This window comes from Trichoderma harzianum (genome assembly GCF_003025095.1).
Source record: "Trichoderma harzianum CBS 226.95 unplaced genomic scaffold M431scaffold_4, whole genome shotgun sequence".
Lineage (NCBI taxonomy): Eukaryota > Fungi > Ascomycota > Sordariomycetes > Hypocreales > Hypocreaceae > Trichoderma > Trichoderma harzianum.
The window spans coordinates 1,212,147-1,238,590 of record NW_020209252.1 but is presented as its reverse complement, the minus strand read 5'-3'; the positions used below and the strand labels follow the sequence as shown (position 1 = coordinate 1,238,590).

Here is a 26,444-nt window from a genome sequence, read left to right as displayed (position 1 = left end):
GGATGCGAAATGGGTTGTCCCTAGCGGGTTAGTTTTGTGTTTTATCGGCCGCATTGATTAGGAAAAGGGTTGGATATCATAGCAGGCTGACTCGTTGGACTGCTTCCTCCCCCCCCCCTTTTCCCCCCTTTGGTTAGGTAGCCTCCCCTGCCTGGTCTATTTTGACGTGATCGTCAGTTGAATTTAACAAAGAGAAGCAGAAATCAAAGACCGACAAGAAGGGAGAGAAGCCTAGCTCACGTCACAGTGGGAAGCTCCCGCTGCTCCCCATGCTAGCCTTGCTTGCCTATGACGATATATGTATTTGTCAACCTTGAAACTTTATTTACCCGGCTTCAAGGAGGTTCTTGTTTGCAGCATGAGCGGGACGCGTGAAACATTTGATGAGAAGGATGAGCGTGCTCCGACTGACAACTGACAGGGCAGGGTTCAGTATTGGCACTTGTTCCCAAGATAGTCTCATGCTGCTAGTATATGGAGATTATTGACCTCCCCTCATGACCCGGAAATGCGTGCACTGGTCCGTCGGCAGAATGCAAGGCCCAGCTGACAATACAAACGAAGAAAAGTAAAAGAAAAAAAATCTCCGCGTTGATGACGGAGGATCCTAGGTTCCTTTCGGGATTGAGACTGTGAAACACAGGGTGGATTTGGAGATACCACGAGACACGCATCCGCGTTGGAGTGTTTGCTTGTGATGGCACCTGCGACGCTCCTGAAGCTCAAGCCGAAAAGCGGAGAAGGACTATCACTGTACATTTCTGCCACTCGATAGGACGAGATGTCTTGATCTGAAGCATCGAATGGGCGCTGATCAACGAATGGGTTGGCTATGAACCCCCGAAAGGTCTGAGTGGCGAGACTACCTGGTGGGCGACGTGCCGAGGAAACAAACGCGGCTGGACGGGCGGCGGCGTGCAAGTGCATGTCAATGTCTGCAGTTAAAGGATTAGGATTATTCCCGTCAACGGGCTCCGTCAATTGGATCATCAAGTGCCCTTTGTCATGTTGGATTCAAACCACGGACGATGCTGCAAATTGCTGATCCTTGGTGTCCCGCTTCCGACTGTCTGTCTGTAACAATGATTTCAGGTGAGCGGACAACAGTGCCGTGTTAGGGCCTAGTGCTTGCAGCCACCACTAGCATTCCCCCCTGGAGGACCCCCCCGACTCCCCTAACGGGGCAGCATCCAGCATCCTCAGGGGTATTGCCTGGTGGCGGCAAATCCACCTGCAGCGCTGCTTGGCAACCCCACCTCCCACCTGCCCACCTCGACTTTCTGGCCAGTAACGGGTGTGGCCTTTCCGCGCTGGCCCTGTCGCGACCTTCCCCACACTGGCTGTTTCTCCATTGTCCTCACCACGAGGTACCGGCGCCCGAGTCGAGGCGTCGAGGCGATACTTTGAGGGCCATAGTGTGCGTTATGGAGAGGCGTGTACCCGTCGCATCTCAAAGGATGCTGGGAGGTACCGCGCAAGAAGAGCCTTGACCCCTATGCATAATGCAATCAATGGATCCAATGGTTCAACCTTAGTCCTGTGCTCAAGCTACCAGACTAGCAGAGAGTAGCAGCAGCCGCAGCCGCCGCCGCGGCACTGCCTGTGCAGCCCGTTTACGACGGGCTGGGGAGCCACAGGCCACCTCCAGCGCGCTGGATGTACTGTAGGTCAGGTACTTGTAGCAACTAGGCGGTAGTACACATCGACCTAGGTACTGGATGCTAGTGGTGGCACTCGTTCCTGAGTGGCCCAGCTGGATGCTGAGCACGGCCAAAGGTACCCCCAGCTGTTCGTGTCGCCTCAAATCTCCTTCTTCCCACCCCATCCTCGCTTCTCTCGCCGTGCGCTCGCTTCTTTTTCTCCCCTTCTTTTTTTGACGCCTCAACTCAGATACTGTCGTCTGCGTTAGCTGGGCTATTCGCGCAGCTCCTCGTAGAATCAGACAGACTGCAGTCGAAACCGCCCGCAGCGCTCGATTCGTTTGCACCTGAACCAGACTTCAAACTTTCCACCTGCGCCCTGAGCTGGTCCCTGAACGACAAGCCTTCAGCTGCGTCTGCACGCGCGCGAGAATCCCCACCCGTCTGCCGACCCGTCGTTGTGCGACTCTTGCGCGCATTCGATCGACTGCCGGCCCTCTCCTTCATTCTGCTTCTCTTCAATTTCACATTCTCTCTCTTCAGTTGGCCCGCCATCGTCGTCTCAAGAGGCGGCCAATTCCTCGCGCATCGTCGATACACTCTCGCTGTTCCGCCGACAGGGTCGACGCCTTTGTTTCCTTTCTTCATAGTTTCCGTACTTCTTTGTCTTGAAGCGCACAAGAGATTAGAGAAGACACATTTAAACAGGATACCCAAGCTTTCCCCGCTGCGTTTTATTTATTTTCAGGTTTTTATATAATCAACATGGCTCAGCACAGGTACGTTTCCAATTTAGCACCTCAAACCACTTTCGCGGCGTCTCAGGCACGACGTCTCCATAAGCGCGCTGGGACCAGGGCTGGCCGGGCGAGATGCGAGTCGGCAAATGCTATGGATGCTATCCACCCCTCACAACGACCCAATTACTGGGATTGGCGGCAGATTTTCCATACCGCCAAGTGCTTATGTATGGGTGTGCTTTCTTGAGTGGCGGTCTCTCCTAGGAGGGCCCTGTCACTCAAGTTCAAACAGCCCCTTCACAAGTATAATATACAATTTGACCCTTTTCGATTGACCCCATCCGCTCTCCTCGCCAGCTCTCAGCTGTACTGCTATGAGTGCAGCACTCAATGTCAACACATCTTTGTCGACGACGGACTTTATGCTGATAGATACATGCCATTAGTGTTTACTCGGCCAACCAGTTTATGAATCCCGGCCCTGCACCCCAGCCTCCCGACAGACCGCGTCTTGCCTTGACTCCTAACCCTAATCTTCCGGGCAGCATGGCGAACATGGCAATCTCCCCAATTCGCAGCACCGCGACGTCTACATACACTGGCTCTACCATCTCTCTCCCCATCGCTCGCCAGCAGACTAACAACACAGACGGAATGGGCGGTGTCGCTGTGAGAAAGGAGGGATGGGCCTCGATCAAGGAAAACAAGAACCTTTTCCAACCTTGGAAGAACAAGTACTTGATCCTCCGTAAGGAGGCCATAGACTTTCACAAGACTGAAGGTGGCAAGGTCGCATACTCCCTCCTTCTCAAGGACGTCACCAACGTCGGCAGAGTCGAGGCCGCAGGCAACATCTTCGAGATCAAGCGGAGAGCAGACGGATCGTCCTCCAGCCCTGGTGACGACGACGGCGAGAACAACAAGGCGCTTCATATCAAGGTCAAGACCGAAGATGACCTGTACGAATGGATCGACTTCATCTACGGTGCCTGCCCTGGCATGGGCGGCGTGAGCAATCCGACCAACTTCTCGCACGCCGTCCACGTTGGCTTCGACCCGCAGACCGGAGAGTTTGTTGGCTTGCCGCCGGAATGGTCCAAGCTGCTCAACTCTTCGGCCATCACAAAGGAAGATTACGAACGCAACCCCCAGGCTGTTTTCGAAGTCTTGGACTTTTATACCACAGATCTCGCCAAGAAGAACGATGACCAGTTCGGCGGCATGCCTCCAGGGGCAATGCAGAACAAGCCGATGGGTATGGGCGGCGGCGGCTCTTCAGTTGCACCTCCTCGCCCGCCTCCCCCTGGCAGCAGCAGCTCTCAGTACAGCCCTGGTGGCCAGAGACGTCCTGAGCCGCCACGCCAGCAGATGCAAACCTCGTCACCGACCTACACCTCGGCAAGCGATGCTGCTAGGGATGAGCAGAGAAGACGACAGCGCGAGGCAGAAGACCGAGAGCGTCGCGAGATGGAAGAGTACAACGCGTCTCTCCCCAAGAACAAGGTCCCAATGTCCCAGCAAGAGATTGGTGGTGGCTATGGAGGCTCAGGCCCATCCGCTGCCGACCGATTCAACCCATCTAGGGCAGCTCCCCCTGCACCCAAGGCCGCTCAGCCGATTAATGGTCTGAAAGCTCAGCGACCGGCACCTGCACCACCGACTGCTGCCGCCGGACGACCTCCCGTCGTCCCTCAGTCTAGCTCAAGCTCTGTGCCCAGAGCCCCGGCAGCGCGTAACGAGAGCCCCAGCTCGCGAGCTCCCAACGGTGCTGCCCAGGCACCCCAGCAAAGACAGCCTCAAGCTCAGCCTCAAGCTGCTCGTCTGCCCGCCCCTGTCAAGCCTCTTAACGTCTCCAAGGTCAACCAGAGCCAGCCGCAGAGCGAGCCCAAGGCACCTGAGCCAGCGCCTAAGCAGACTCCTGCTGAACGCAAGCAGGATGTTCGCATGTCAACTATGTCAGAGAATGAGGTCATGGCCAAGCTGAAGGAGGCTGTCTCCAAAGAAGACCCCAACCTCTCCTACTCTAAGCAGAAGAAGATCGGTCAGGGTGCCTCTGGCTCGGTATATGTTGCCAAGATCAAAGACACCGCCGTGGGTGTGGCTCGCGAATTCCTTCGCCAGCAAGGACCCAGAGCGCAGGTGGCCATTAAGCAGATGGATCTTGCCCATCAGCCCAGAAAAGAGCTGATTGTGAACGAGATCATGGTAATGAAGGACAACCGCCACAAGAACATTGTCAACTTCCTCGATGCTTTCCTCCGAAACAACAACGCGGAACTTTGGGTTGTCATGGAATTCATGGAGGGAGGTGCCTTGACTGATGTCATTGACAACAACCCCTCAATATCAGAGGAGCAGATTTCTACCATTTGCCACGAGGTATACCCCCCTCTCAGAAGATTCTGTGAGACAATGATGCTAACAAATGACTAGACTTGCCGAGGCTTACAGCACTTGCACGCTCAGAGCATTATCCATCGTGATATCAAGAGTGACAATGTCTTGTTGGATGCCCGAGGAAACGTCAAGATTAGTAAGTTTTCCAAACAAGATGAAGCCGAATACGGATGCTAACAACTGCACAGCTGATTTCGGTTTCTGTGCCAAGTTGACAGAAGCCAAGTCCAAGAGAGCCACCATGGTGGGAACACCTTACTGGATGGCACCCGAGGTTGTCAAGCAGAAAGAATACGGCCCCAAGGTTGATATCTGGTCTCTGGGTATCATGGCCATTGAGATGATCGAGTCCGAGCCGCCTTATTTGAACGAAGAGCCCCTGAAGGCTCTTTACCTCATCGCCACCAACGGAACACCCCGCCTCAAGAAGCCAGAGAAGCTGAGCAAGGAGCTCAAGGCCTTCCTTTCCGTCTGTCTGTGTGTCGACGTCAAGAGCAGAGCCTCTGCGGACGAGCTGTTGGCTCACGATTTCCTGCAGCATGGCAGCGGTCTCGCAAGCCTGGCAGAGCTTCTAGCTTTTAAGCGCAATGCGAAATAAAGAGGCATGATGTTGAATTTGCGAGTTTGAAACAAAAAGAGAAATGAGTACTGTCAAGTCTAGATGTTGGTGGCCCCCGTTCCCCATCGCTGTGCTATTTTGGCATGGCAATGGTTGGCCCTCATGACCCTTGAATCATTTTCTTTGGTGCCTTGGCGTTTTTTGGTTGAGATTCACTCTACACATTTCTTGCTCTGTGCCTGCCTGCGAGTTTGCACGGTCCTTTTTTCTTCTTCTTTTTCGCTTCTTCTTTTTCGCTTCTTCTTTTTTTATTTAAAAGATATCTGCATGATTTAATCAAGAGACGAGGCCTACGGGAATACTTGGGACTTGGATAGAAGGCCGAGTCTCGAGGAATAGTTACTTCCTGAACGAGTTTACATGACGGGGGTGGCTACCACGGCTCCACGCTTTGTAGATGTACATTTATACGATATAGAATGAATAAACGGGTGTTGTAATGAGTTGTCACTTATGGTTGTGCCCTATCGCATCAATCGTCTCTGATCCGATCAAATGAAAGATCAATACGTCCTCTAAAAGCGCGTATCAGGGGTGTCAAATCTGGCGTGTTTCAGAGATTGATGTTGTGTGAAGTAGATCCCCCGAATAACCACGTAAGCCGGTTTAATTGGCGGGATCGGCGGCAATGTTGTAGATGATATGAGGGATGGCCAATGGCAATATAAAGTCAAATACTGGGGAGGGAATAAGGGGGGCTTTTGGGGATTGTTTTGGCTAGTGGGTGTGTGAGAAGGTGGGTAAAAAGTGAGCTGAGAGAGTAATTGATATAATGTAAAATACGTGGCTCCCGTGTCTGTAATATAATGGTGATTGTTTCAAACATGGGCTCCGCACTTTAAACACATCTTGATATTCCTAGCAATATGGGAAGTGATTTCTAGATGACGAGGCAAAAAGTGGGGGGTTTGGTATTGATGGAACAGTATGTTACTCCAGGTATTATAATTCTTTGGTACTCTGCAGAATGGCCTCAATGAATATGGTAAGGGAGACGGCCAGATATTGGAGGCCCATTGCATACGTCAGGCGGTTGCGTTGACTGAGTGAAAAGGACCCTGAACGAACTTGAGACACCACTACGGCTCAATCGACGCGCCGGATATACGTAGGTCTAGTTTGAATGGCCGAAGAATCAACTTGGAGAATTCCGTTTTTTTCCGGCTTCTTCTTCTTCTTGATTCCTTTCTCTGGAATACTATAAAGTCTAAGGAGTGGAGAGACGAAAAAGAAAAGGGAGATGGAAACGACTCAGTTTTGCTGTGGACATTTTAGGACTGGATGGGGTTTACGCCCCGTAGCATGTTACTCACTGACGCACGATGTTTAAATACATCATGTGTTTATACGTTAGTTGACATGGTATGCAGCTGTTATAGTTGTAGTCTGTGCTTTCATGTGGCATGTCCCTTGCAGATGACAAGCGGGATACGCCTGTGTCACTGCAGCATGAAGATGATGCACGACTGGCCCCATGTTTTATTGAGTTGCGGGTTTCGATCCGGGTTACATGTGCTGCTACTGTACGGTGGCAGTGGCTTATACAGGTACTAACTAAGCAAGGTTTTTGAGGTATTATCAACCACGGGACATCCCATTGCACGATGTGTGGTCCCGGCGGGACGGCAAACGTAAGAGTACCTAGATATGGAGTTCATGGAATGATAGAATATGCCCTAAAGCTTGTGGCGGGATGGGCGGGATGGGCGGATCGCATATACGGGACTGGAGGCGATTTTCATTACTCGCAACTGCAGTGATACCGATGTTGTTGCTGTTGCTGTTGCTGCCAGGTGAGAATGGAAATCAGCCATCACTTTTTTTGCTAGACAGAATAAGAAACAGTGGTATTTTAGTTAGTAAAAGAAGGTGATTTACGACGGCGAAACGCGGCAAAATCGAGGGCCGGGGAAGGCCTGTCAATGCTAATCGGTGCGGAGAGAAGCGAGGCCGTGTCTCCCCCTCATCCTCACCGTGTGGTGCTTTGCTAGGGACCGACCTAGTGTGTGTCGGGACAATGGAGACGGAGGGGAAAGAAAAAAAGACAAGACGGTGGGAGAAAAAAGAAGAGGAGAGGAAAAAGGGGACAAGAAAAAGCCATTGGCCTGTTGCAAATCTCACCACCTGCTCCCTACATGCATAGTGCATATGACAGCTATTAGTAGCACCTATGGCGAGCAAGAGCTGTACCTGGACCTATTAATACCCTTTGGCTTTTTGGTGTTGGCTCCCGCGTTTCAAGACCGGAGGGCTGATCTCTTCTGTCACAAAACAAGCAGCCTTTCCCTTCGCAGCGCTTCCGCTGGTCGCTAGACTTGATGGGGTAACATCTCAGGGGCACGGCACGCACACACGAGATAGTGCAGTATTTGCCTCTAGTATAGGTGGGAGGTTCCAATGATACTATTCTATTGTAAGCAACTCCATACAATTGCCAGAGCAAATAACAGCTGACACGCACTCGAGCCCCCGTCACCTCTCACCTCAGTTACCGCTATTCTTTCTCTCTTCTCAGGCGGTGCAATTTGTTGCAATTCCGGGTGCCAATTGCCATCCATAAGATTAGTAGCTGGAGTACCATAAAACATCGTTCCTCATTTCATCGTAGAATTGAAGTATATCGTATCGAGCAGGATTAGAGATAGATAGCACCGTGTCACGCACCAATATTCACACGCAGCGGCATGGTGCAAGGTACAACGCCGCAGGTATCTCCCCAGCGCCAACGCAGCACTCCAATACCTGCAGCACGATGGGGCTCCAAGTACATGTACCGTCATCCCACACCCAACACAGCGCAACCACCAATCGTCCCCAAAGAGCATCGACGTCGACTTTTTCGCAACTTCTCCCTCTGCAGGTTCCAACCTCTCCCTCCTCCACCCTCATTGAGGCCTGTATATTGATCACGACTTTGTTTCTGCCTCATCTTCCTTTTCCTTCCTCCGCGCCCACGACTCTGCTCTGCTTGCACCGGCCTTGGGCGGCAATTCTTCGCTAAAAGCTCCATCCTGGGTCGCCGACTTTCCGCACACGAGCCAGCGGAGCAAATCCTCGCAACTCTCTTGTGCCTCCACCCCGTTTCTCGACGCTGAGGAGGTGTTAGTCCAGTTTTTCTCGCAGCATCATATTGTAATACAGGCTACTGGATCTTTTCTTCTTCTTTTGCCGTTTCCTGGCTGCACTCACTTTTTTTTTTTTTCTCCATCCCCTCTCACACTGCATCGTTGCCTCCCCCGGCACCGCTCAACAAGAAGCCACCACGTCACCTTGGCCTTTTTTTCCTTGACCGATTGACTTTCAAGACCAGCTTCGACGAGCGTCTACTCTCCATTCATCGCATTTCCACCTGACGAGCGGCGTTTCCCACTCGCAAAGTAATATTCATAGTGCATTCTACAAAGAAAGAAACAAAAGACATAATTTTGCGGCGCCGTATTCCCATGCGGCCACCTGGATAATCGATAATGTCAGCTTCCAGATCCGACCATTTGGCACTCGGCTATTCCTCGCACTCTGCCAGCCAAAACCGTTCCAACTCTCCCTCCGCCACAAACTCGCCAATCGATCCCCTGTCGGCTCCGACGAGATCAGTCTTTGGCCTTACTGGCGGCATGAACTCAAGTAGCATTATAGCTAGCAACACGCGATCCGGGGCTGGTTCTCCGTCGCACGAGATGGCGGCTTCCAGCCGGCTCTATTCCAAAAGGTTCGTGGCACTCCAAGAGCTCCGCCTCCCCAATCCGATAAGCATCAGGAAGAACTCTATGTGGTTGAAGCGTGTGGCGTCTAATTGCAACAAATGGCTGATTCTTAATTTTTTTTCCTAGGGCCCGCGAGATTCAAGCTCAAGAAGGTGTTCCTGGCCTCCCTCTCAACCCTTGGGGCGGGCCACCGACAAGTGGGAACTCGACTCCTCTCCGAGAAAACATCCCCGAGTCTCCCACCGACGGCTTTCCAGACTTTGTCCAGCTACCTACGCCCGAGACCTTGCCTCCCACCAGACGGGCTCGAGCTGGTACCGTACCCTCGCGATTCCCCGGTGGCATTGGCAACAATCTGCTAGCCGTGCCTGGGCTGCCAGCCAAGTCTGCTCGCGTTACGCCTTCTCAGAGCCCGTTCAACAAGTCGCCATCCCCCAATCTTGAACCGCCTGAGAGCAACAACCCCGGTACCTCGACTCTTCTCTCCAGGCTTCGTGCTGGGTCTATGCCACAGCGTAGCCCATTCGCCAACCTGCCTACTTCGGCCTCGCCTTTTGGCCCCTCAATCTTCAGCAGCTGGAACCCCTCCGGTCTTGGCCGCGAACGAGGCTCTACTCTAGCTAGCATCGCCAGTGTTGGCTCCAACGGCCCGAGCTCGCCAGCCCAGTCTCAATTCTCCAGAGAAGGCGGCGGAGAGTCCGACGTGCACATGCGGACTCTGGACTACCTTGGTCTTGCTGAAACCCCACAACCCGCGAGAGCTCAACTTGCCACGCCATCTTACATTTCCAACTTCGACATGACCCGGCACGCCAGTCGCTTCCGCTCCTACTCTGTCAACAACAAGGACAAGTATGCTGACGAGGACGAGGACGACTATGACGCCGACATGCCAATGGACAGCCAGTATGCCGCGCTGCAGGATCAACTCGCTGCCACTCAAGCGGCCATCCACAACCACAACATGGCTGTCCGGGCCTTCGCGACGCAGGCCACACGGCCGCGTGCCCGTACCGCTGGTGTCTTGGATACTCCGGGAAGCCGCTTGGTGGGATCCTACGGCAACAACAACGCTGGCCCAGGCACCAACTCCATCACCACGGCTGAGATTCGCTTGCAGGATGAGAAGGAGTACGATGACATCTCGCAGGCAGTCGCTGGCATGAACCTGGGACGGTCTAACAGCCGCAATGCTGGCCATCTGAATCCCGAAGAGCAGGGTCTCGATGGACCGACCAGCGCTCTTTGGCTTGGTGGTATTCCCACATCCACCACCACCTCTACTCTTGTCGAAATGTTCAAGTCTCACGGGCCGATTCTCTCCGCTCGTGTGCTCACACATAAGAACTGTGGATTTGTCAACTTTGAGAGAGTGGAGAGCGCAGTCTCTGCCAAGGCCAGCATGAATGGCAAGGAGATCTTCCCTGGCGCAGGCCCAATCCGAATCAACTTTGCAAAGCCCCCCTCTGCTTCCAACACTCCGGGACATGATGGAGCCTTTCCTTCACCTAGCCCTGATCCTTTTGGAAAGACTCAAGACATTGGCAAGGGAGCCTTGGCCGCCGGGCCTGGGGAGAGCGCATCGGCTGCCGCTGGAGCGCTTACTAGCGCTACGCCCACCTTGCCTCCTTTGCGTGACATGGTGACGGATATCCTCGATATCGTGGGAGAATTCGGCGCCACTGATGAAGACAAGGCTCGAATCTCCAAGACTCTGCAATCTGCAGTCCAGTACAACTCCTACGTAGAAGAGATTCCTCCCGTCCGGGAGCCAACCCATACAAGAGTTCATGATGCCCCCAAGCTGAGAGACATTCGCAAGCGAATTGATAATCAAATGCTTTCGCAAGCAGAGATTGAAAGCATCGCCGTTGACATGCTCCCCGAGATTGCTGAGCTCTCATCCGATTATCTCGGCAACACGGTTGTTCAGAAGCTGTTTGACCACTGTTCCGACCAGCTGAGGGATGCAATGCTCGCCGAGATTGCACCTCATCTGGCCGAGATTGGCATTCACAAGAACGGCACGTGGGCGGCTCAGAAGATCATTGACGTATGCAAGACCCCTAGCCAGCTCTCCATCATTGTCGAAAACCTTCGACCCTACGCTGTGCCTCTCTTCCTGGACCAATATGGCAACTACGTCCTGCAGGGATGCCTCAAGTTCGGCGCCCCTTACACCGATTTCATCTTCGAGGCTATGCTCAGCCGAATGTGGGAGGTCTCGCAAGGCCGCTATGGCGCTCGAGCCATGAGGGCCTGCCTGGAGAGCCACCATGCAACAAAGGATCAGCAGAGAATGTTGGCCGCTGCCATTGCGCTGCACAGTGTCCAGCTTGCAACTAATGCTAACGGCGCACTTCTGCTGACCTGGTTCCTGGATACATGCACCTTCTCCAACCGTCGTCACGTTCTCTCTCCTCGGTTGATCCCGTACCTGGTACCCTTGTGCACCCACAAGGTCGCCTATCTCACGGTCCTCAAGGTCATCAACCAGAAGAATGAGACTGAGGCCCGGGACAATATCCTAAAGCGCCTCTTCATCTCCCCCAATGACCAGGTGCTTGAGGCTATCCTTAGCGACCAGGCTTGTGGCGCCACATTTATTTTCAAGGTCCTCACGACGCCCTTCTTTGAGGAGACTATGCGCCTCGAAGTCACAGAAAATGTCAAGAATGTTTTGGTTAGAATCAAGGCACAGGCAAACCAGGGGTACAAGCGTCTCATGGACGAGGTCGGCCTCTCAACTCGAACGGCTGGGCCAAATCGAGATGCCAGCACCCATGCAGAGCAACGCCAGAGACCTACCTCCTCAAGACAAACCAATGGGCAGCAGCACGGCCAGCAAGGTGGCCAGCCTAACAAGGCATTCTACAACGGCACCTCGGGTGGTTCTTCAAACTATGAGGCCGGCCACAACCAGCAAAGAGGCGACAATGCCGATTCCGGAGCTCCCCCATATCCAGCCTTCAACCAGGGCATGATGTACAATGGGCCCAACGGACCGATGCCTCCTGCTATGGGTGTCCCACAGCTACAATATCAGCAGGGCATGATGAATCGAGGCAACCCCCAGATGAATTATCCATTCCCTCCGATGCAGCCTGGATTTGGTGGCTACGGCAACCCTGGTCAACCGGTTGATCAGTATCGTCAGCAGAATATGCCCAATGGAAGCCCAATGCAACCTCCTGTTGGTGGTCAGCCACCCTATGGCCCGCCTCCTGGCTTTGGTATGGTCGGCGGATACGGCTATGGTGGAAACATGGGAGGCATGCCCAACATGGGATATATGCAGCAACAAGAACAGGTGAATGGTAGACGCGGTCGCGTACGTCCCTCATCTTCGAACCGGCAGGGCCGCAACAATTACTAACATATGGATTTCCAGAGAAAGTAATGTTTCTTTGGATTGACAATACATCGCGGCGGTGTACGGCCAACGACAAAAACAAGCCTACGGTCTTATATGCCTTTGTTTTACAGCTAGCTGGTCAGTTTAGGCAAGAATTCTTTTTCTTTTCTTGCGCCGCGCGGAGTTTGGTGAAGATTGAAATTTGATAGAGACCCCACGCGACAGCGTTCGCCTCCAGCGGGCTGGTCTAGACAAATACTGGCTAAAAGATATTTGCCTTCCGAGACACAAGAGACCTACTACATTGGTTCTTTTGCGTCGAGGATTTCTCATTTACACCATCATCACGAAACAACTCCTCTGTTTAGACCTAATTAGCAGCGTGTATTCTGGGGCTGGTTCTCCCACATTCAAGCCGCGACTTAAAGAGACAGACAGAGGCATTTCCCCTCCAAGTCATTTTTGTTCATTTTGCTTTTTCTTATACAAAATCATGTATGGACGGACGGTCACGGATATGAATCGATTATTTATGCTGGAAAAGAAAAATATTCGGATGCAAAATTTGCGGGGAGCGCTGTCAGATCAATCGAATTCTGCTGATGTCTAATGTGACCCATAGCCTTTTCCTTCTTCTTTCTCTTTTTCTTTTGCTTTTTTTACTCCTCTTCTTCTGTCTTTTTTCTTCTATTTCTTTCAGTGTAGCAAATCGGACGACTTATGCCTTTTTAGCTCTTGACGAGGTTTCACGGACGACTTCCCCTTCCATCATCCAGGAAAGAAAGAAAGAAAAAAGGACGAAAAATGCTGTTCATACGTTCATACTTTTGTGCTCTATGACTTCTTAAGCTTGGAATGGATCTTTTTCACATTTTTGTTTCAATGAAGGCTGGCAGAAGGCAAGCGATAGATGAGAAAGGGGATGTGAGTGTATGTCTGCGGAGGAAATCAATCTGTTGCTCGTTTTTTGCGTGAAATAGCTTGAATGGATAGGATTGAAGGAAGGGGTGAGACGAGTAAGCTTTTTCTTTTCTTTTCGTTCTATTTCTTTCTTTCTTTACGTTGGCTTGCTTTCAAGCTGGCTGATGGGAGGGGGCGATGACGAGGTTTGACGGCTGAAACGAAGAGTTGTATATTATGATCAATAAAAAAAGTTTTCAATCATGAAAATCCAAAGCAAATACTCCTTTCACTAGTTGTACAAGAATGCATATAAAAGTTGATTTATATAAGCCTTCACGAACGCAGCGGTGTCGAACCTTTGCATATCATGGTATCGTTTTTTCATCAGTCAGACTATCCTTATCCTTATTCCTTGCCATCGCAACATGGCACGCGGCACCTTAGGCTATGATACAGCTGCATCAGCATTATTACTTAAAAGTCTGCACCTCTCTCTCTCCCCCTTCGTCTCCTCCGGTAAAACCGCCCATGCTTTTCTCCTCTCCGTCATCTCAACTAATCTCTTCCTCAGGGCACAACGCAACATGCCCATTATTTGTTCTCAGCAGTGAAAACTAGCAGACTAGATGAAAAGAGTGTAAACCCACTCTCCCCTTTCTTAGTCTGCCATAGGTGGGTAAAATAAATTGCAGTCTTTCGTTCCGTTCCTCCTCCGTATCTTCTTCTTCCAACTCGCGCATAAGATGCCAAAAATCTCGCGTATAGAAAAAGAAACACAATAAAAGCAAAATGAAAAGAGGCAAAGGAAATAAATATCAAAATCGAGCCAAAAATCAAGCCACACGTTGCTGCGGGCAAAAAGGACGAGTCGTGATGTTTTGCAAGCGATCAATTATGCCTCCCCAACTCCTAGTTTCATGTTTTTTTCTTCGCAGAAAGGGAGAGGGAAACCCCCAAATGTGATAGAGCAACGCAAAACAGTTGAAAAATCAGTGAACATAGACCAATCGCATGAAGGTTTGTCTGCGAGCGGTGTAGGAAAAAAATCAAGTCTTCTATGGCTTAAAGATAAAAGGGCGATATTGTCGTAATCAGGGATTCGTTACAGTCTATCGAGGCCGGCAATTCGTCACCCGCTCTCAAGGCAAAAGACTTGTCCGTAAGAAGGGTGCATTATGGTAGCAATTCCTTCGTAATCAGTCGAGTTCCATAGTGCCCTCACCGTGATCCACGGTCGACGGTGGCGTAGGTTCGGTAACAGGGGCATTTGGTTCTGTCTTCTCTGGGAATGTATCCACGCCAGAAGCATCGGTGATAGGCGAGCCCGCATCGGTAGCCTTGTGATCCACTGCTGTTGGCGGGGCTTCATCGCCCAGGAGATGGCGAATCCTATCACCCATGGCGTTCATTTGTGCCAGCATGGCACGAAGACTCATTCTGTCATCTTGAACTAGGTGGCCAGAGGCGATGTTGTCCGCATTGCCCTTTGCTATGAGGGCTAAGACGCTATCATCGGCAGCAGACTGAACAAAGTTAATAAATGGACAAGCAAAAAAAGGAAAAAGGGTAGTACAATAACAATGTGCGAGTACATACCAGAAGAGCAGCCGTAAGCTGATCGATATTCTCAGACCGACTCTGCTTGAGGCCCAATAGGTTCAGAGACGCTTGCATCTCGTTCACCTTGCGGTCGTAAGCAGAACCGAGAAGCAGACCGCCTGCACCGCTCATGGATGGGGCCCGAGGTGCATACGACATCCACCGCAATTCGTCATGACGCGGGCCATATCCAGCACCACGATGCCGTAGCCTTGAAGGTGGTCAGAAACAAGACAAGACCCTGAATGGGGAACCACGTGGTACTTACTGCTCGATGAAGTCAAGAACAACTCCCTTGGCCTGTAGCCTGTATGTTTTGCCAAACGAGTCGGGGTCACGCCAGCCCGACTTATCAGATTCCTCGGGGTCGTCGGCCCAATCAAGTTCGATGTGGCCGTTGTTCCTGATGCCGCGGCTGAAAGCCGGCGTAATGATTTGACCGCCTTTAACTCTGCGGAAGCGATGCGCTGGCGCCAGAGGTGGCACATCTCCCAACACATCATCGACGTGGGCTGGACATCGCCAAGTCTTCAGGACGGGGGGCATGGCCAGTGGGGGGTCGAGGCAGTCAATGTGCCAATGGAATGGACAGGCGCTGCAAGGGATGATGGCTCGAATCTCAGTGGCTGGTTTTTGACAAGCGTGGCAGAGCACAGCTTCTCCGTCTTCACGCTGCTTGAAGAAATCCGGCAGCTCATCATAACCAGCACGCTTCCTGTGGTGAAAACAATAGCAGTCAGTTATCAATGTATACAAAGCTATTCCAAAGACTTTTAAGGCTCGCCGCCCAGTCCGGAAATGAAATGAATGCCAAGGAGACGGCCGGGTAAATGCATCACTTACTTTTGTTTGCTCGTCACCTCCTCATAGTCTCCATCGGCCCCGGCCTTGACACCCTCAAATCGATTTTGAAGCTTTTTAGGCAGGCTAAAGGCACGAGGAATGCTCTTCTCCAGAGCGTTGAGAGCACTCGCAAATGCACCCTTATAGACGGGCACACGTGATGGATACCGCCGGACAAGGCATTCGTTACAGTACCATTCATCAGGGAGATGGTCAGACTGCACCATATCCACGCACTCAAAGTGGAATGAGCGTGGGCAGCCATCGCAGCAGACGACATCCCCTGTATTACCACATGCAGAGCAGTACTCATCGTTATCGGATCCCTAGGATGCCCACCCTAGTTAGCATGGCTATTTCCCCCCATCGTCATATTACACGTTGCATCATCCTCCAAAACGAGGCGGCATGGGCGGACCAAGACGGCCTCCACTAAAATGTGCGTGGTTGGAGATCCTTGCCCCATGTTGTAGGCCCCCAGATCAATAACTCCATCCAGTGGCCTTTGGCCCCAATTCAGGGCAGTGTATGACAGTGCGAGAAAAAATTTGTGTGCGTGAGAAACGTAGGGCGCTTGCCTCGAGCTCCCGGCTGTGAATTCTCATGACCAGAGTCGAATATTGCGAATGCAGCATTGGCTCGCAAAGAGGCATATTCTCATTCGCACAAGGAGATAAGATGAAATGCCAAAGTCACATACCTGGTCTCTTGGTGCACCATTGCTTACCGTTACGGATTGTGCCTCTCCCATTGAGCGAGGAACACCAGCAGCAGTACCGCCTTTCTTTTTCATCGGCCTATAAGGAAGTTTCATTAGCAGGGGAAACTTGCAGTAGTTGATTTGATCGAAGCGCGTCTTCAAGAGATGAGATGGTGGCGAGTGAGGCAAAGGATTCAGTTTGGTGGTGAAATGTGAAGTAGGAGATGAGATAGGGTGGGAAAGTGTTTCATGAATGAAAAGACCGAGAAGATGGTTTGATGAGTCCAAACGCACGTTGCGTTTCACATCAGACGAGGAAGCCCAAATCTCATGCTCAACTCATTCGCGCTGTTTGTTGGGATGTGTATGTGTGTGAAGCAAAATTTTCTTCGTGTTTCCCCATCAAAGAGTGATGTGGCATTAGGCGCATAGGAAGGTAGATTCACTTGCAAAAAAAATGTGAAAGAGTGGGAAAGAGTTGAAACTGAGGGAAGAGGGAAGTGAAAGAGAGAGAGAAGTGAAGGAGGTGAAGACTTACGATAACTTGATACGGAGACCTGTCCTCGGCTTCTTTGTCGGACGCAGGGCAGTTGGCGTCACGGCACGAGATCCAACAGTTGAACTGCCTTCATTGAATGAAAAGGCCACCGGTGATGAGACGGCAACGTCAACATCATCAGTGTTGTTGTTGCTGTGACTGCTTGGCCGCTTGCTTGCTGATCGCGTTGACCGCGTGCTGATGGGAGCCGCCAGGGAGTTCCGCGTCCTCCTCGTCCTCTTTGCGGGAGTCACCCCGTCGCGCTCATCCTCGTCGCCATTCCGAACTGAGCTCTCCCTGGCCGTATAGCCGTTGGTGACCTTTTGAGCATCGCGACGCCGAGTCCAAAACAAGTCGTCATCATCTGCAGGCATTTGAGCCCCGACAGCGCTGGCGCCGTCCTTGTCCTTGTCCTTGTGGCAGACCGACTTGGCGTTGCCGGCAGCAGCTTTGCTGGGAGGGTTGGAGAGCAACAACTCAGAGCCGGTGACCCTGCCAGGCATACTGGCATCGGTCGCGGATGTGTGGGTGCGCCTCGGAAGTGTGGGAGAGTTTGGCTCCGAAGAGTTGGACACGGGCTGCTTGTCGGAGGCGAGAGATTTGCGGCGCGTGCTGGTGATTGGCCGAGATTTTGGCGCATCATGGGACGACTGGGACCGGTCCCCCGTAGTCGACGCAGCAGCAATCACAGTGTCAGCGACCGTGGCACCACCACCACCACTACCAGCGTTACCACCACCGCTAGCAGTACGAGCGTGCGCTGCCTTGCCTGCTTTGCCAGCCTTGCCAGCTTTTCCAGGACCGTGCTGGAGGCTCGGGCTGAGGCTGTGGACGCTGGCTTCCGGCGACGAGAGGCTCATTGCTGACGACAGGGATGACTCGCTAGACCCCGAGTCCCGCCGGTGACGCCTGCGCGATGGCGTGCGGATGCTGTCGCCATGCGATTTGATGCCGTGAGCCATCTTCTTGCTGCGTGACGTCTCGCCGGCGTGCGAGGTCTTGCTCCTCTTGGCCGCCCGCATCTCGCCCTTTTCGTCGTCGTCGGCGTGATGGATCAGAAGTCTAGCATAGGGAGCTAGCTTTGGCTTATGCGGAGTAAATCTACTGTTAGTAGAAGGGGGCACGAAGTAGTAACAGCCCTGGTCGTCCTTCTTTCCCTCGCGCTTCTTGACTTCAATGAGCCGGGCGAATTCATCCATGGTCTCGGCGTCGGCTGTCTGCTTGAAGACGTCCTCCACCATGGCCACAAATTCAGAATCGCCGCATCGTTCATCGTAGAGTGACCTGAGGGCCCAAGCCGTAGGATAGCGGTAGTGCATGAGTGCTTCGTCGACGGCCGCCTCCACGACCTTGTCGGCGAAATCCCTGTCCTCGGGCTCCCGTCGGGGCTCCTTCTTTGGAGTAGCTGCTGCTGCCAGCTTGGCCTTTGGCGTAGTGATGACAACGGTAGTAGTCTTCTTGCCCTCGTCCGGGTTCGCGTGCTGCCGCGGCGGCTTGGCTGGCACCGACACGCGCCGTGATGGTCGTCGACGCGCAGCCCCCTTGGGGTCGTATTCCTCGTCCTCGGCATCTTTGGCGGCCTGTAGTCTCCTGTGCGATGGTGCTGACGCGGGAGGAGGCGGTGTCGAAGGAGCGGGGGAAGATGGCGCCCTGGGTCTGGTCCTGGGCAGCGCGGCCTGGTCGTCGTGATGGTTTGCGGCGTGTGACGTCCCCGAGGGCCTGAGAATGATTTTCCGCACAGACTGGTGGCCTGGTCCAGCGTTTTCCGTCTTCTTGGGCTTGGGCAGCGTCCCCAGCGGCGCCATGGTCTCCAGCACGCCGTACCGCATCAATCCCGCCTCCTCGAAGCTGGCCTTGCTCTGGACCGATGGCTCCAGCCACCGCTGCATAAACGTCTTGGAATCATTGCCCGCCGAGCTCTTGGCCTCGAGCGGCCGCGAAGGGCTTGAGAAGCGCGACCGCGACGCCCTCGTGTTGGAGGAAATCATGGCGAGGCGAGTTCGAGTTGCTGGTTGCCCCCAGCCCTGGCCGCGGGACGGGCAACGCTGCTCTCGAGTGTCTGCGAAAAAGGGACGGGGTCAGCCACTGGATGACGGCGAGCTGGCAGGGGAAGACTCGGGGCCTGTGCAACGGGGGAAAACTCTACTTCTCTCTGCAGCAACAGCATCAGCTGTCTAGGCACGATGCTCAATTTTTTGGCGCTCCGGACGCGCTTTTTGCGTGGCTTGGATCAAGGGAAAGGGAAAGGCTGTGGGTGCAGGTTCTGGATGAGTTTCGGAGGAGGCGGCCAGGCTTGTTGGACAAGGGGGGCGACCCAGTGGCACGTCCAAGGTTCAACACCTTCCCACCACCGATTCAGAGTTCCGGCCTTTAGTTTGGCAGACAGCGAGAGCAAAAAAAAATCGCCTCGAGGTGTCATGTATTTCTAATGATTGCTGTAGAAGCGGTCTAGCCTGCGCAATCCTCCCGCCTGCCTTTTGATATTTGCACGGCCCTCCTTTCTTTTTCCAGCGCCTCGCCCTCACCCTCACCCTCGGGCAGTTACCAGCACGCCTTGCCGGCCTCCCTACTCTACTCTGTCTGCCCTCGTTCGCTCTCAGCCTCTCTCTTGCTCTCCATCTCTCCATCGTGTATCTCTCTCTTTTCGCCATTGTCCCAATTCCCATCAGTTGAAAATCGCCCTCCCAGCTGCTGCCCGACCCCGAGACACTCGTCCGAGGCCCTGGGCATGGGTACGGGCATACCTGCATTAATTATTACATGAGGACATCTGCTACGTGTAAGCGTTTATTGCGGTTTTATTTTCCCCCTGCTTGAGCCGCCAGCCTCGGCTGCTGCCTCTGCGTGGCGAGCCTTCAAAGAATGGATCAAACGTAGCCTGGTTCGCCTCCGCTGCCTTTGGACCCTCTCATTTTTTTCGACTCGTCTCACGGGGGTGAGGAGCTGTGCCAAGTTTACCTCACTTCGTATCGGGACGGACCTGCGGGAGATGCACTCCGCGCTGCTTCATTCCCATATCCAAGTTGCGCCCTTCTGAGACTTTCTTTTCTTTTCTCTTCTTTTCTTTTTTCATTTCCTTTGTTGCCCCTTGCCTTTACCATTGCCGTTTCACCATGCCGGTTGCAAATAAAACTGAAAAAGAAACAAAAATATCATCACGACCTTCATATTACCTTTTCATCTCGATAATTGTTGTAGCCATCCTTTCGCATCTTCCATTCCCAGATAAACGTGCACGTGCTGAAACCTGTGGTGACCGGGGTTTGCTTCGAGAAAAAGGTTTGTGTTTGATGCTTTATATATACTGCCTCGCTTCACTAGTTTCACGAGCCCTCTATCGTAGCCCACCGCTATCACCTAGATAGATTGTGTTGGGCAGAAAATCCCGTCTCTTGGCCTTCACGAACTGCGAAGCCAAAATGTTTTTTTTCTTTTCTTCTCTTTTGTTCGTCGAGTGGATATTCTGCCTAAGTATCAACAAGGCGTTATCCTGACTCTGGGCAGCTATTCACTCAACAGACATGATCATTTACACCAATACAAGTTACCGAAGCTTTACTCTTCGCCATCGGCTCCCTCCTCAGCGGTTCCATCAGCCTTGGTCACCTTCTTCTTGGGCTTGGACTTCTTCTTTCCGGTATTCCTGGCCAGGGGCTGCTCCAGGATTTGGAGAACCTCTTCGTCGGTAATCTTCTTGTCAGTCTGGTACTTGCTGAGGTCGAGCTCAGGGGCACCGCCCAGCTTGGTGATGCCGTTCTTGGTGATGGCTGTCGCGCTCACATGTTAGCTCAGCCGCACTATCTATTTCGTCATAGAGAAACTTACCAAGGGTTGTAAGGAGTCTGGCAACGGGAAGGTTGTCCTTGTCGCCGACGAGCTCGTACTGGCGGAAAACGTTGCTTCGAACACACTCGACAACGCCAGACTTGGCATCACGCTCGTCCTCCAGCTGTCTCAAGCTGAAGGGGAAGGTACCAAACTTCTTCTGCACCTCGGAAAGGATCTTTCGGGAGGTGGGACGCTTCAGCTGGTAAGTCTGGTTTGTTCGGCGGTGAAGAGTTGCGCGCTGGTCCAAGGTCTTGACCTTTCCGGAGCCCAAGCTCACGCCCATCTCCACACCCCAGACCTCACCCACTTCAGGGACACCGTCACCCTTGGTTCCCTCAGCGGGGGCAAGAACGATCTTCTTGGCACCCTCAATGTCGTTGCGAGCAAACAGCCAGGACGTGGTGCTCTCGACGAGCTTGGTGTCGTAGGCCTCGCAGACCTTCTCCAGGAGGCTGGTGATCTTGGCCTGGGTAGGGGCCTTTTGGGAAGCAGCCTTGGCCTTCTCCTCTTCGGTACCTTGAGCAAGCAGACCAGGGGGGATCATGAGTCGCAGGAGAAGCTCATTGGCGTAGTGGGTGGCGAGAATCAAATCGGCATTGCGACCAGTGACAGGCTCGGCGGCCTTGTCCTTCTCGGTGGCGAGGACAGTGTTGCAGACAATGGATCCAAATCCGTCGATCTGAGCTCCAAGCTGGATCTTGATGGCCTCTCCCTCCTTGATCTCGGCTGAGGCCTCGGCCTCATCGGTTGTGAGAGGAGTGTAGGGGGTCACGTAAGAAGAAGGAGAGACGGTGGTCGGGTGAGAGAAGCCTTTTCGGGGCGTTTCGTTAGCCATCAAAGTGCATACTGGACCTGGAAACGCGTAGAGGCCAACCTTTGGTGATCTTCTTTCCGCGGTAGACCTTGGCAATCTCCTCCTCAATCAGCTTGTCACCCTGCTGGCAGACATCGACGATCTTTGCACCAGGCACGCAGAGCTCAGACACGGCAGCCAGAACCTTTTCGGAGATCTGGGCAGCAGTCTTGTACTTGGTGAGAGTATCGGGGTTGTTGAGAGTGTAATCTATTTGCAGCCGTTAGCCTTGCTCCCATGTATAGACCCGGATGGGTGCCCAAGACGATGGTCGTGTGCGGGTGTTTGCTGTCATTGCTCTAGGCGACATGGAGAGCTTGCTTGGTGCGTTTTTGGTGGGGTATTCAAATGGAGGGGAGCTTTAGGTGGTTTTCAAGCACACAGAATACAGAGGCAGAAATGGGCAGCTAGGTGTAAGTGCACATACCGATCTCCTTGGTCTCCGACATGGTGGGCAATTGATGGAGCTCAGCGGCAGTTCCTGGAAGATTGTGACTGGTGTTGTCGGAGCAAGCTTGCGGACGCTGTCGCAAAAAAAGCAGAGTTGCAGGTTGGCAAGCAAACTTGAAAGCTGTGGTGTGCGCAGAGTGGATTTCCGAATGGGGGCTTGGAGGGGTTTATCCGTGCCAATGGACCAGTCATCCACGGGGCCAGGTGGGCACTTTTGCATGCCAGTGCAGTCATACGACGGCCAGGGCGCTGCTCCAGGCCTGCGAGGGCGCTATTGTGTCTTCTGCCGAGCTCGACGATTGGGCGGGCGAGGTGCCGGAGTGGATTTTTGCTCCAGCTCTGACGCACGAGGTACTGACTAACCCAGCAACAGGTGACGAGCCGCAAGCAGACAATAGGACGGACGGAGCCAGACGAGCAGCAAAGCAGGTGATGTATTGGATGCTTCCGGGGAGGGGGGGATCTAATTGCCGACTTGTGGATTGATTCTATATAAACTGATCTACCTGTTACTCCCTAGACATCTGCATATGCTAATATATAGCATCAAGTTGTACAGGTAGCTATTTTGTAGGATGGTGGCCGAGGCTGGCTCAAATGAGGTTACATCATTTTTGCAGCACATGTTTAGGGCATAAGACGCACGTCACAGTTGATCATGGTGCCAGCAAAAATAGGAAGAGGCAGCAAGGCAGCCCAGCTTATCAACCACTTACAATGTTTAATTTTATCTATTCTGTTCCCTCTTGTCTTCGCTTTGGTCGCTGTGGTCTCGCAATGGCATTGCAATGAGTGCACCTCAATAATATCTTGACGATTACAGGGTATGTAAACAGGTAGAACCTCATGCCCGTATTAGCCGTGGGGTATGGTCAAGGTTTGCTCAAACTCTTCATAGTGCTGCGTAGCTTGGAGTTAAAATTCATCTCGTATATGCACCTGTCATGCAAAAGCAACATCGTTGGGCGACTTGATGAGTTAATACTACCAGGTAGATATAGGAGTTAGACTGTAGTAGTAATAGGCTTTGCAGTCTATTCAGGCAGTATTACGAGATGAACTCTCAAAGGCTCTTGTTTTGGATAAAAACGGGTCAAGCGGCTGAACACCGGAATAAATTGCCCAATTGGCGCTTCGAATCACTCTTGGACTCTCAGATCTTGGTGCGAGTACCTGTACGGCTCTAGTCAACCCTTCTGCCTGGGATTGGCTCTGGCTCGAGGCTGAGATGCGAGTACCTATACTTGCACATGAGTAATCCGACCATCTGCCATCTTAATACCTGGAGCGCGGTGGCACCTAGTACTAGATAGGTAGTTGTTCCCACTAGCATTAATTATCACCATTCGCGCTGCTGCGATTAGAATCTTGTCCACAAACCCAAACCTCAAGCCTTGTCGGACTCGCAGCCGCCACGACGATTCTCGGGTCGAAGCCAGCCTCCAATCCAGCGCCCCCGACACTGGTGTTGATTGATATCTTTCTTGTTACCGATATCGATACCAATACCCGCATCGACATCGATCCGCTGCGGCTCGGCGGCGCCAGCGCTCGCGACAAGACCAACATCACGACCCGACAATGGCCGCGGTTCAGCCATCAATGCCGGCTCCGGCCACGGGGCCAGGATCGACGACGTCGGCCACGGCCTCGGACGATGCGAAAGATGCCGCCTCCAAATCCGGGTCCGCGGACATCCCCGTGCGCACAAAGGAGTCCTTTGACCGGCTGATGGTTGAGCGCTACACGATGCGCGACTCCATCGCCGCGTCCGCCCTCAGCCAGCAGCTCAACCAGACCATGAAGTCATCGCACGAGATGCGCGAGATGATTAACGAGTATCGGTCCGTACGCAACGCATACCAGCAGTGGTTCCCTCCCAGCAAGCTGTACGGCGAGGGCTATAACGGCTATGCCAATGGATACACAGAGAATCACGGCCCCTCTCGAGTCGTGTATCCGTCCCAGAAACCTCGTCCCGGCCATCGCACTACGCCTCCGCTCAAATATAGTCGAAAGGACATGCTTAAGCAGGCCGAGCAGCACGAAGATCTGGTGCCCCTGAGATTGGATGTTGATTGGGACAAGATTAAGCTACGCGATACCTTCACCTGGAACTTGCACGAGCGCCTCTTGGCTGTCGAGCTGTTTGCGGCACAGCTGGTCGAAGACATGGGCCTGAAACCTCCGGCCTCACAACCTGTATATGAGCAGGTCGTCCAGCAGATGCGGGAGCAGCTCAACGATTTTTACCCTTTTGCCTATTCCGAAGAAGACTCACTGGACCCGGAACTCCCCTATTCGGCCTATAAGAATGATGAGATGCGCATTCTAGTTAAGCTCAACATCACCATTGGACAGCACACGCTGGTAGATCAGTTCGAGTGGGAAATCAACAACCCAAGCAACTCCCCCGAAGAGTTTGCTGCTGGCATGACCCGAGATCTTTCTCTTTCCGGGGAGTTCACCACGGCTATTGCTCACTGCATCCGCGAACAATCACAGCTCTTTACAAAGAGTCTCTACAGCATTGGACACCCCTTCGATGGTCGGCCCGTCGAAGATTCAGATTTGGTCTCTGCTTTCTTGCAGACACCGCTGCCGACCGTTTTCCGCCCGCAGCAACAGGCCAAGGAATACGCACCCTACTTGTATGAGATGAGCGAGGCCGATCTAGAAAGAAACGAGACAGTCTTTTCCCGGGACCAGCGACGGCAGAAGAGATCAATCAACAGGAGAGGTGGACCCCAGCTCCCCGACCTCAAGGACAGGCAACGCACCATCCGTACGCTCATCGTCTCCTCTGTGCTTCCTGGAGCCGCGGCGAACATTGAGGAGAGCAGACTGTACAAGAAGGTGGCTGGTCCTTCTAGGAAACGGGTGGCTCGAGATGGTGAGATATCCGAGTCTGAAGAGAGCGAAGACTCGGCGCCTGATTCTCCGGCGCCGTCAAATTTGGCTGCTGGCACGGCTCGCACCAGAAACATGCGCGGTGCCGCAACTGCCGCCCAGCAGAGAATGGCAAACCTGGGCCGGTCAGAAACGCCGGATATAGCCAGTCACCATCACGAAACCAGAACATCTCGCCGCTTCCGCGAAGAGACAGAAGATCGTACGGAATTGGTGGTGACGCTGAGAGTCAACAGGGAAAAGCTAAAGCGTATCATAAGAGGAGACTACCGCGATTTGGCTGCTTCCTCCGTGCCACCAGAAACTCCCTCTTCAACATCCAACATACGAACACCGACCTTCGCAGCTCCACCAAAGCCCAAGTCGTTGACGCCAGTTCCGACCCCGACTCCGGGAGGCTCTGCGCCTCAACCGGCCGTGGGTGGCACTGGAGCCGTTCCCCCAGGACAGATAGGCCGTCTTCCTGCACCACCACTCGTCCCTGGCCAATCTCCTCCTCCAGCAGTAAGTACTACCGTAGACTATCCGTTGCCCCCATGATGGGAGCAGTCATAACTCACGCTTACACCCTTTTCACTAGCCCCCACCACCTGAATGGCTTGTGCAGTCATTAAAGGAGCTTGAGAAACAGTATCCAAACGGCGACAGGTTTGAGGCCATAATGAAATACTCACATCTGGATCCTGTTACGGAACTGCCCATCCAAACACAGCCCATGCCAGAAGGTGTCAAGTATGCATGGCTACCACGCATCCGCTGCCTGGACTGCACAACGAAGCTTTATACTCCCGGCCCAGACATGACGGCGCAAAAGTTCGAAGCCCATCTTCGATTCTCTGGCCATCGTGAAAAGGTCAGGGCTAGGTTAGCACAACAAGGCGCGGGTGCGTCTTCGTCAACATCATGACCAGATCTGGCGAGAGAGTAAGATGGCGGAGAAGGGAGGGGGATTAATGGATGCAGTAGAATTCTAGGGCGTATATCTTGAATAGCGATTGCTTCATGATGAGTTCAGACAGAATACAAAGACGAACGATTTCTGGCGAGCAAATATATATTGCAAAGGAAAGACAAAGAGAAGAAGAGGAAAAATTGTATGATGCGCGACTTTTTTTTGGGTGTTTTTTTTGTGTATCAATGCCGTTTACTACAAGGTGGCCAACGGTGCTGGAAAGGCTCTTGTTATCTTGGAATTTAGGATGGCGGGTCAATGAATACATTATCAAGACAACTATAAGTTATAAACTGCGAAATACGTATTTGCACGCGTGATTCGAGCTTCTTTTCCATTAACATCATCGTTAAACATTTTCATTTGGTCAAGCTGGAATATATAAGACAAGACACCTGGCTAGATTACATCAC

At 52.8% G+C, this 26,444-nt stretch overlaps 6 protein-coding genes across 6 annotated transcripts; 4 read left to right on the top strand and 2 right to left on the bottom strand.

Moving 5' to 3' along the window:
- Window positions 1–2,628: 2,628 nt before the first annotated feature.
- On the top strand, window positions 2,629–5,643 carry M431DRAFT_383305 (hypothetical protein). The gene is made up of 3 exons (XM_024914729.1): window positions 2,629–4,759; window positions 4,814–4,913; window positions 4,966–5,643. The coding sequence occupies exons 1-3, from the start codon at window positions 2,849–2,851 to the stop codon at window positions 5,373–5,375; spliced, it is 2,421 nt and encodes an 806-aa protein (XP_024776311.1). The 5' UTR covers window positions 2,629–2,848; the 3' UTR covers window positions 5,376–5,643.
- Window positions 5,644–7,846: 2,203 nt separating this feature from the next.
- Window positions 7,847–8,760, top strand: M431DRAFT_383292 (hypothetical protein). Its single transcript, XM_024914728.1, has one exon. The coding sequence runs from the start codon at window positions 8,149–8,151 to the stop codon at window positions 8,395–8,397; it is 249 nt and encodes an 82-aa protein (XP_024776310.1). The 5' UTR covers window positions 7,847–8,148; the 3' UTR covers window positions 8,398–8,760.
- Window positions 8,761–8,863: 103 nt separating this feature from the next.
- Window positions 8,864–12,476, top strand: M431DRAFT_493104 (hypothetical protein; the record flags this gene model as incomplete). Its single annotated transcript, XM_024917075.1, has 2 exons — window positions 8,864–9,105; window positions 9,227–12,476. 2 exons carry the CDS (start codon window positions 8,864–8,866, stop codon window positions 12,474–12,476), a joined length of 3,492 nt encoding a protein of 1,163 aa, XP_024776309.1.
- Window positions 12,477–14,501: 2,025 nt separating this feature from the next.
- On the bottom strand, window positions 14,502–19,242 carry M431DRAFT_383180 (hypothetical protein). The gene is made up of 7 exons (XM_024914727.1): window positions 19,185–19,242; window positions 17,039–19,097; window positions 16,501–16,597; window positions 15,801–16,126; window positions 15,226–15,672; window positions 14,955–15,168; window positions 14,502–14,881 (listed from the first exon to the last, which is right to left on the bottom strand). The coding sequence occupies exons 2-7, from the start codon at window positions 19,024–19,026 to the stop codon at window positions 14,555–14,557; spliced, it is 3,399 nt and encodes a 1,132-aa protein (XP_024776308.1). The 5' UTR covers window positions 19,027–19,097; window positions 19,185–19,242; the 3' UTR covers window positions 14,502–14,554.
- Window positions 19,243–20,593: 1,351 nt separating this feature from the next.
- Window positions 20,594–22,168, bottom strand: M431DRAFT_493102 (hypothetical protein; the record flags this gene model as incomplete). Its single annotated transcript, XM_024917074.1, has 4 exons — window positions 20,594–20,805; window positions 20,864–21,676; window positions 21,741–21,929; window positions 22,147–22,168. The coding sequence occupies 4 exons, from the start codon at window positions 22,166–22,168 to the stop codon at window positions 20,594–20,596; spliced, it is 1,236 nt and encodes a 411-aa protein (XP_024776307.1).
- A 1,603-nt stretch (window positions 22,169–23,771) lies between these two features.
- On the top strand, window positions 23,772–25,986 carry M431DRAFT_81799 (hypothetical protein; the record flags this gene model as incomplete). Its single annotated transcript, XM_024923081.1, has 2 exons — window positions 23,772–25,583; window positions 25,660–25,986. 2 exons carry the CDS (start codon window positions 23,772–23,774, stop codon window positions 25,984–25,986), a joined length of 2,139 nt encoding a protein of 712 aa, XP_024776306.1.
- Window positions 25,987–26,444: the final 458 nt, after the last annotated feature.

What these genes read in the sequence shown, in the direction of transcription:
- M431DRAFT_383305 (XM_024914729.1), top strand. Translation starts at nt 2,849, where the DNA reads ATGAATCCCGGCCCTGCACCCCAGCCTCCCGACAGACCGCGTCTTGCC. An exon ending in TTTCTACCATTTGCCACGAG is followed by an intron (nt 4,760 to 4,813) that starts GTATACCCCCCT and finishes ACAAATGACTAG; the next exon opens with ACTTGCCGAGGCTTACAGCA. An exon ending in CCGAGGAAACGTCAAGATTA is followed by an intron (nt 4,914 to 4,965) that starts GTAAGTTTTCCA and finishes ACAACTGCACAG; the next exon opens with CTGATTTCGGTTTCTGTGCC.
- M431DRAFT_383292 (XM_024914728.1), top strand. Translation starts at nt 8,149, where the DNA reads ATGGGGCTCCAAGTACATGTACCGTCATCCCACACCCAACACAGCGCA.
- M431DRAFT_383180 (XM_024914727.1), bottom strand. Translation starts at nt 19,026, where the DNA reads ATGATTTCCTCCAACACGAGGGCGTCGCGGTCGCGCTTCTCAAGCCCT. An exon ending in GGTCTCCGTATCAAGTTATC is followed by an intron (nt 16,598 to 17,038) that starts GTAAGTCTTCAC and finishes ACTTCCTTATAG; the next exon opens with GCCGATGAAAAAGAAAGGCG. An exon ending in GAGGTGACGAGCAAACAAAA is followed by an intron (nt 15,673 to 15,800) that starts GTAAGTGATGCA and finishes TTTTCACCACAG; the next exon opens with GAAGCGTGCTGGTTATGATG.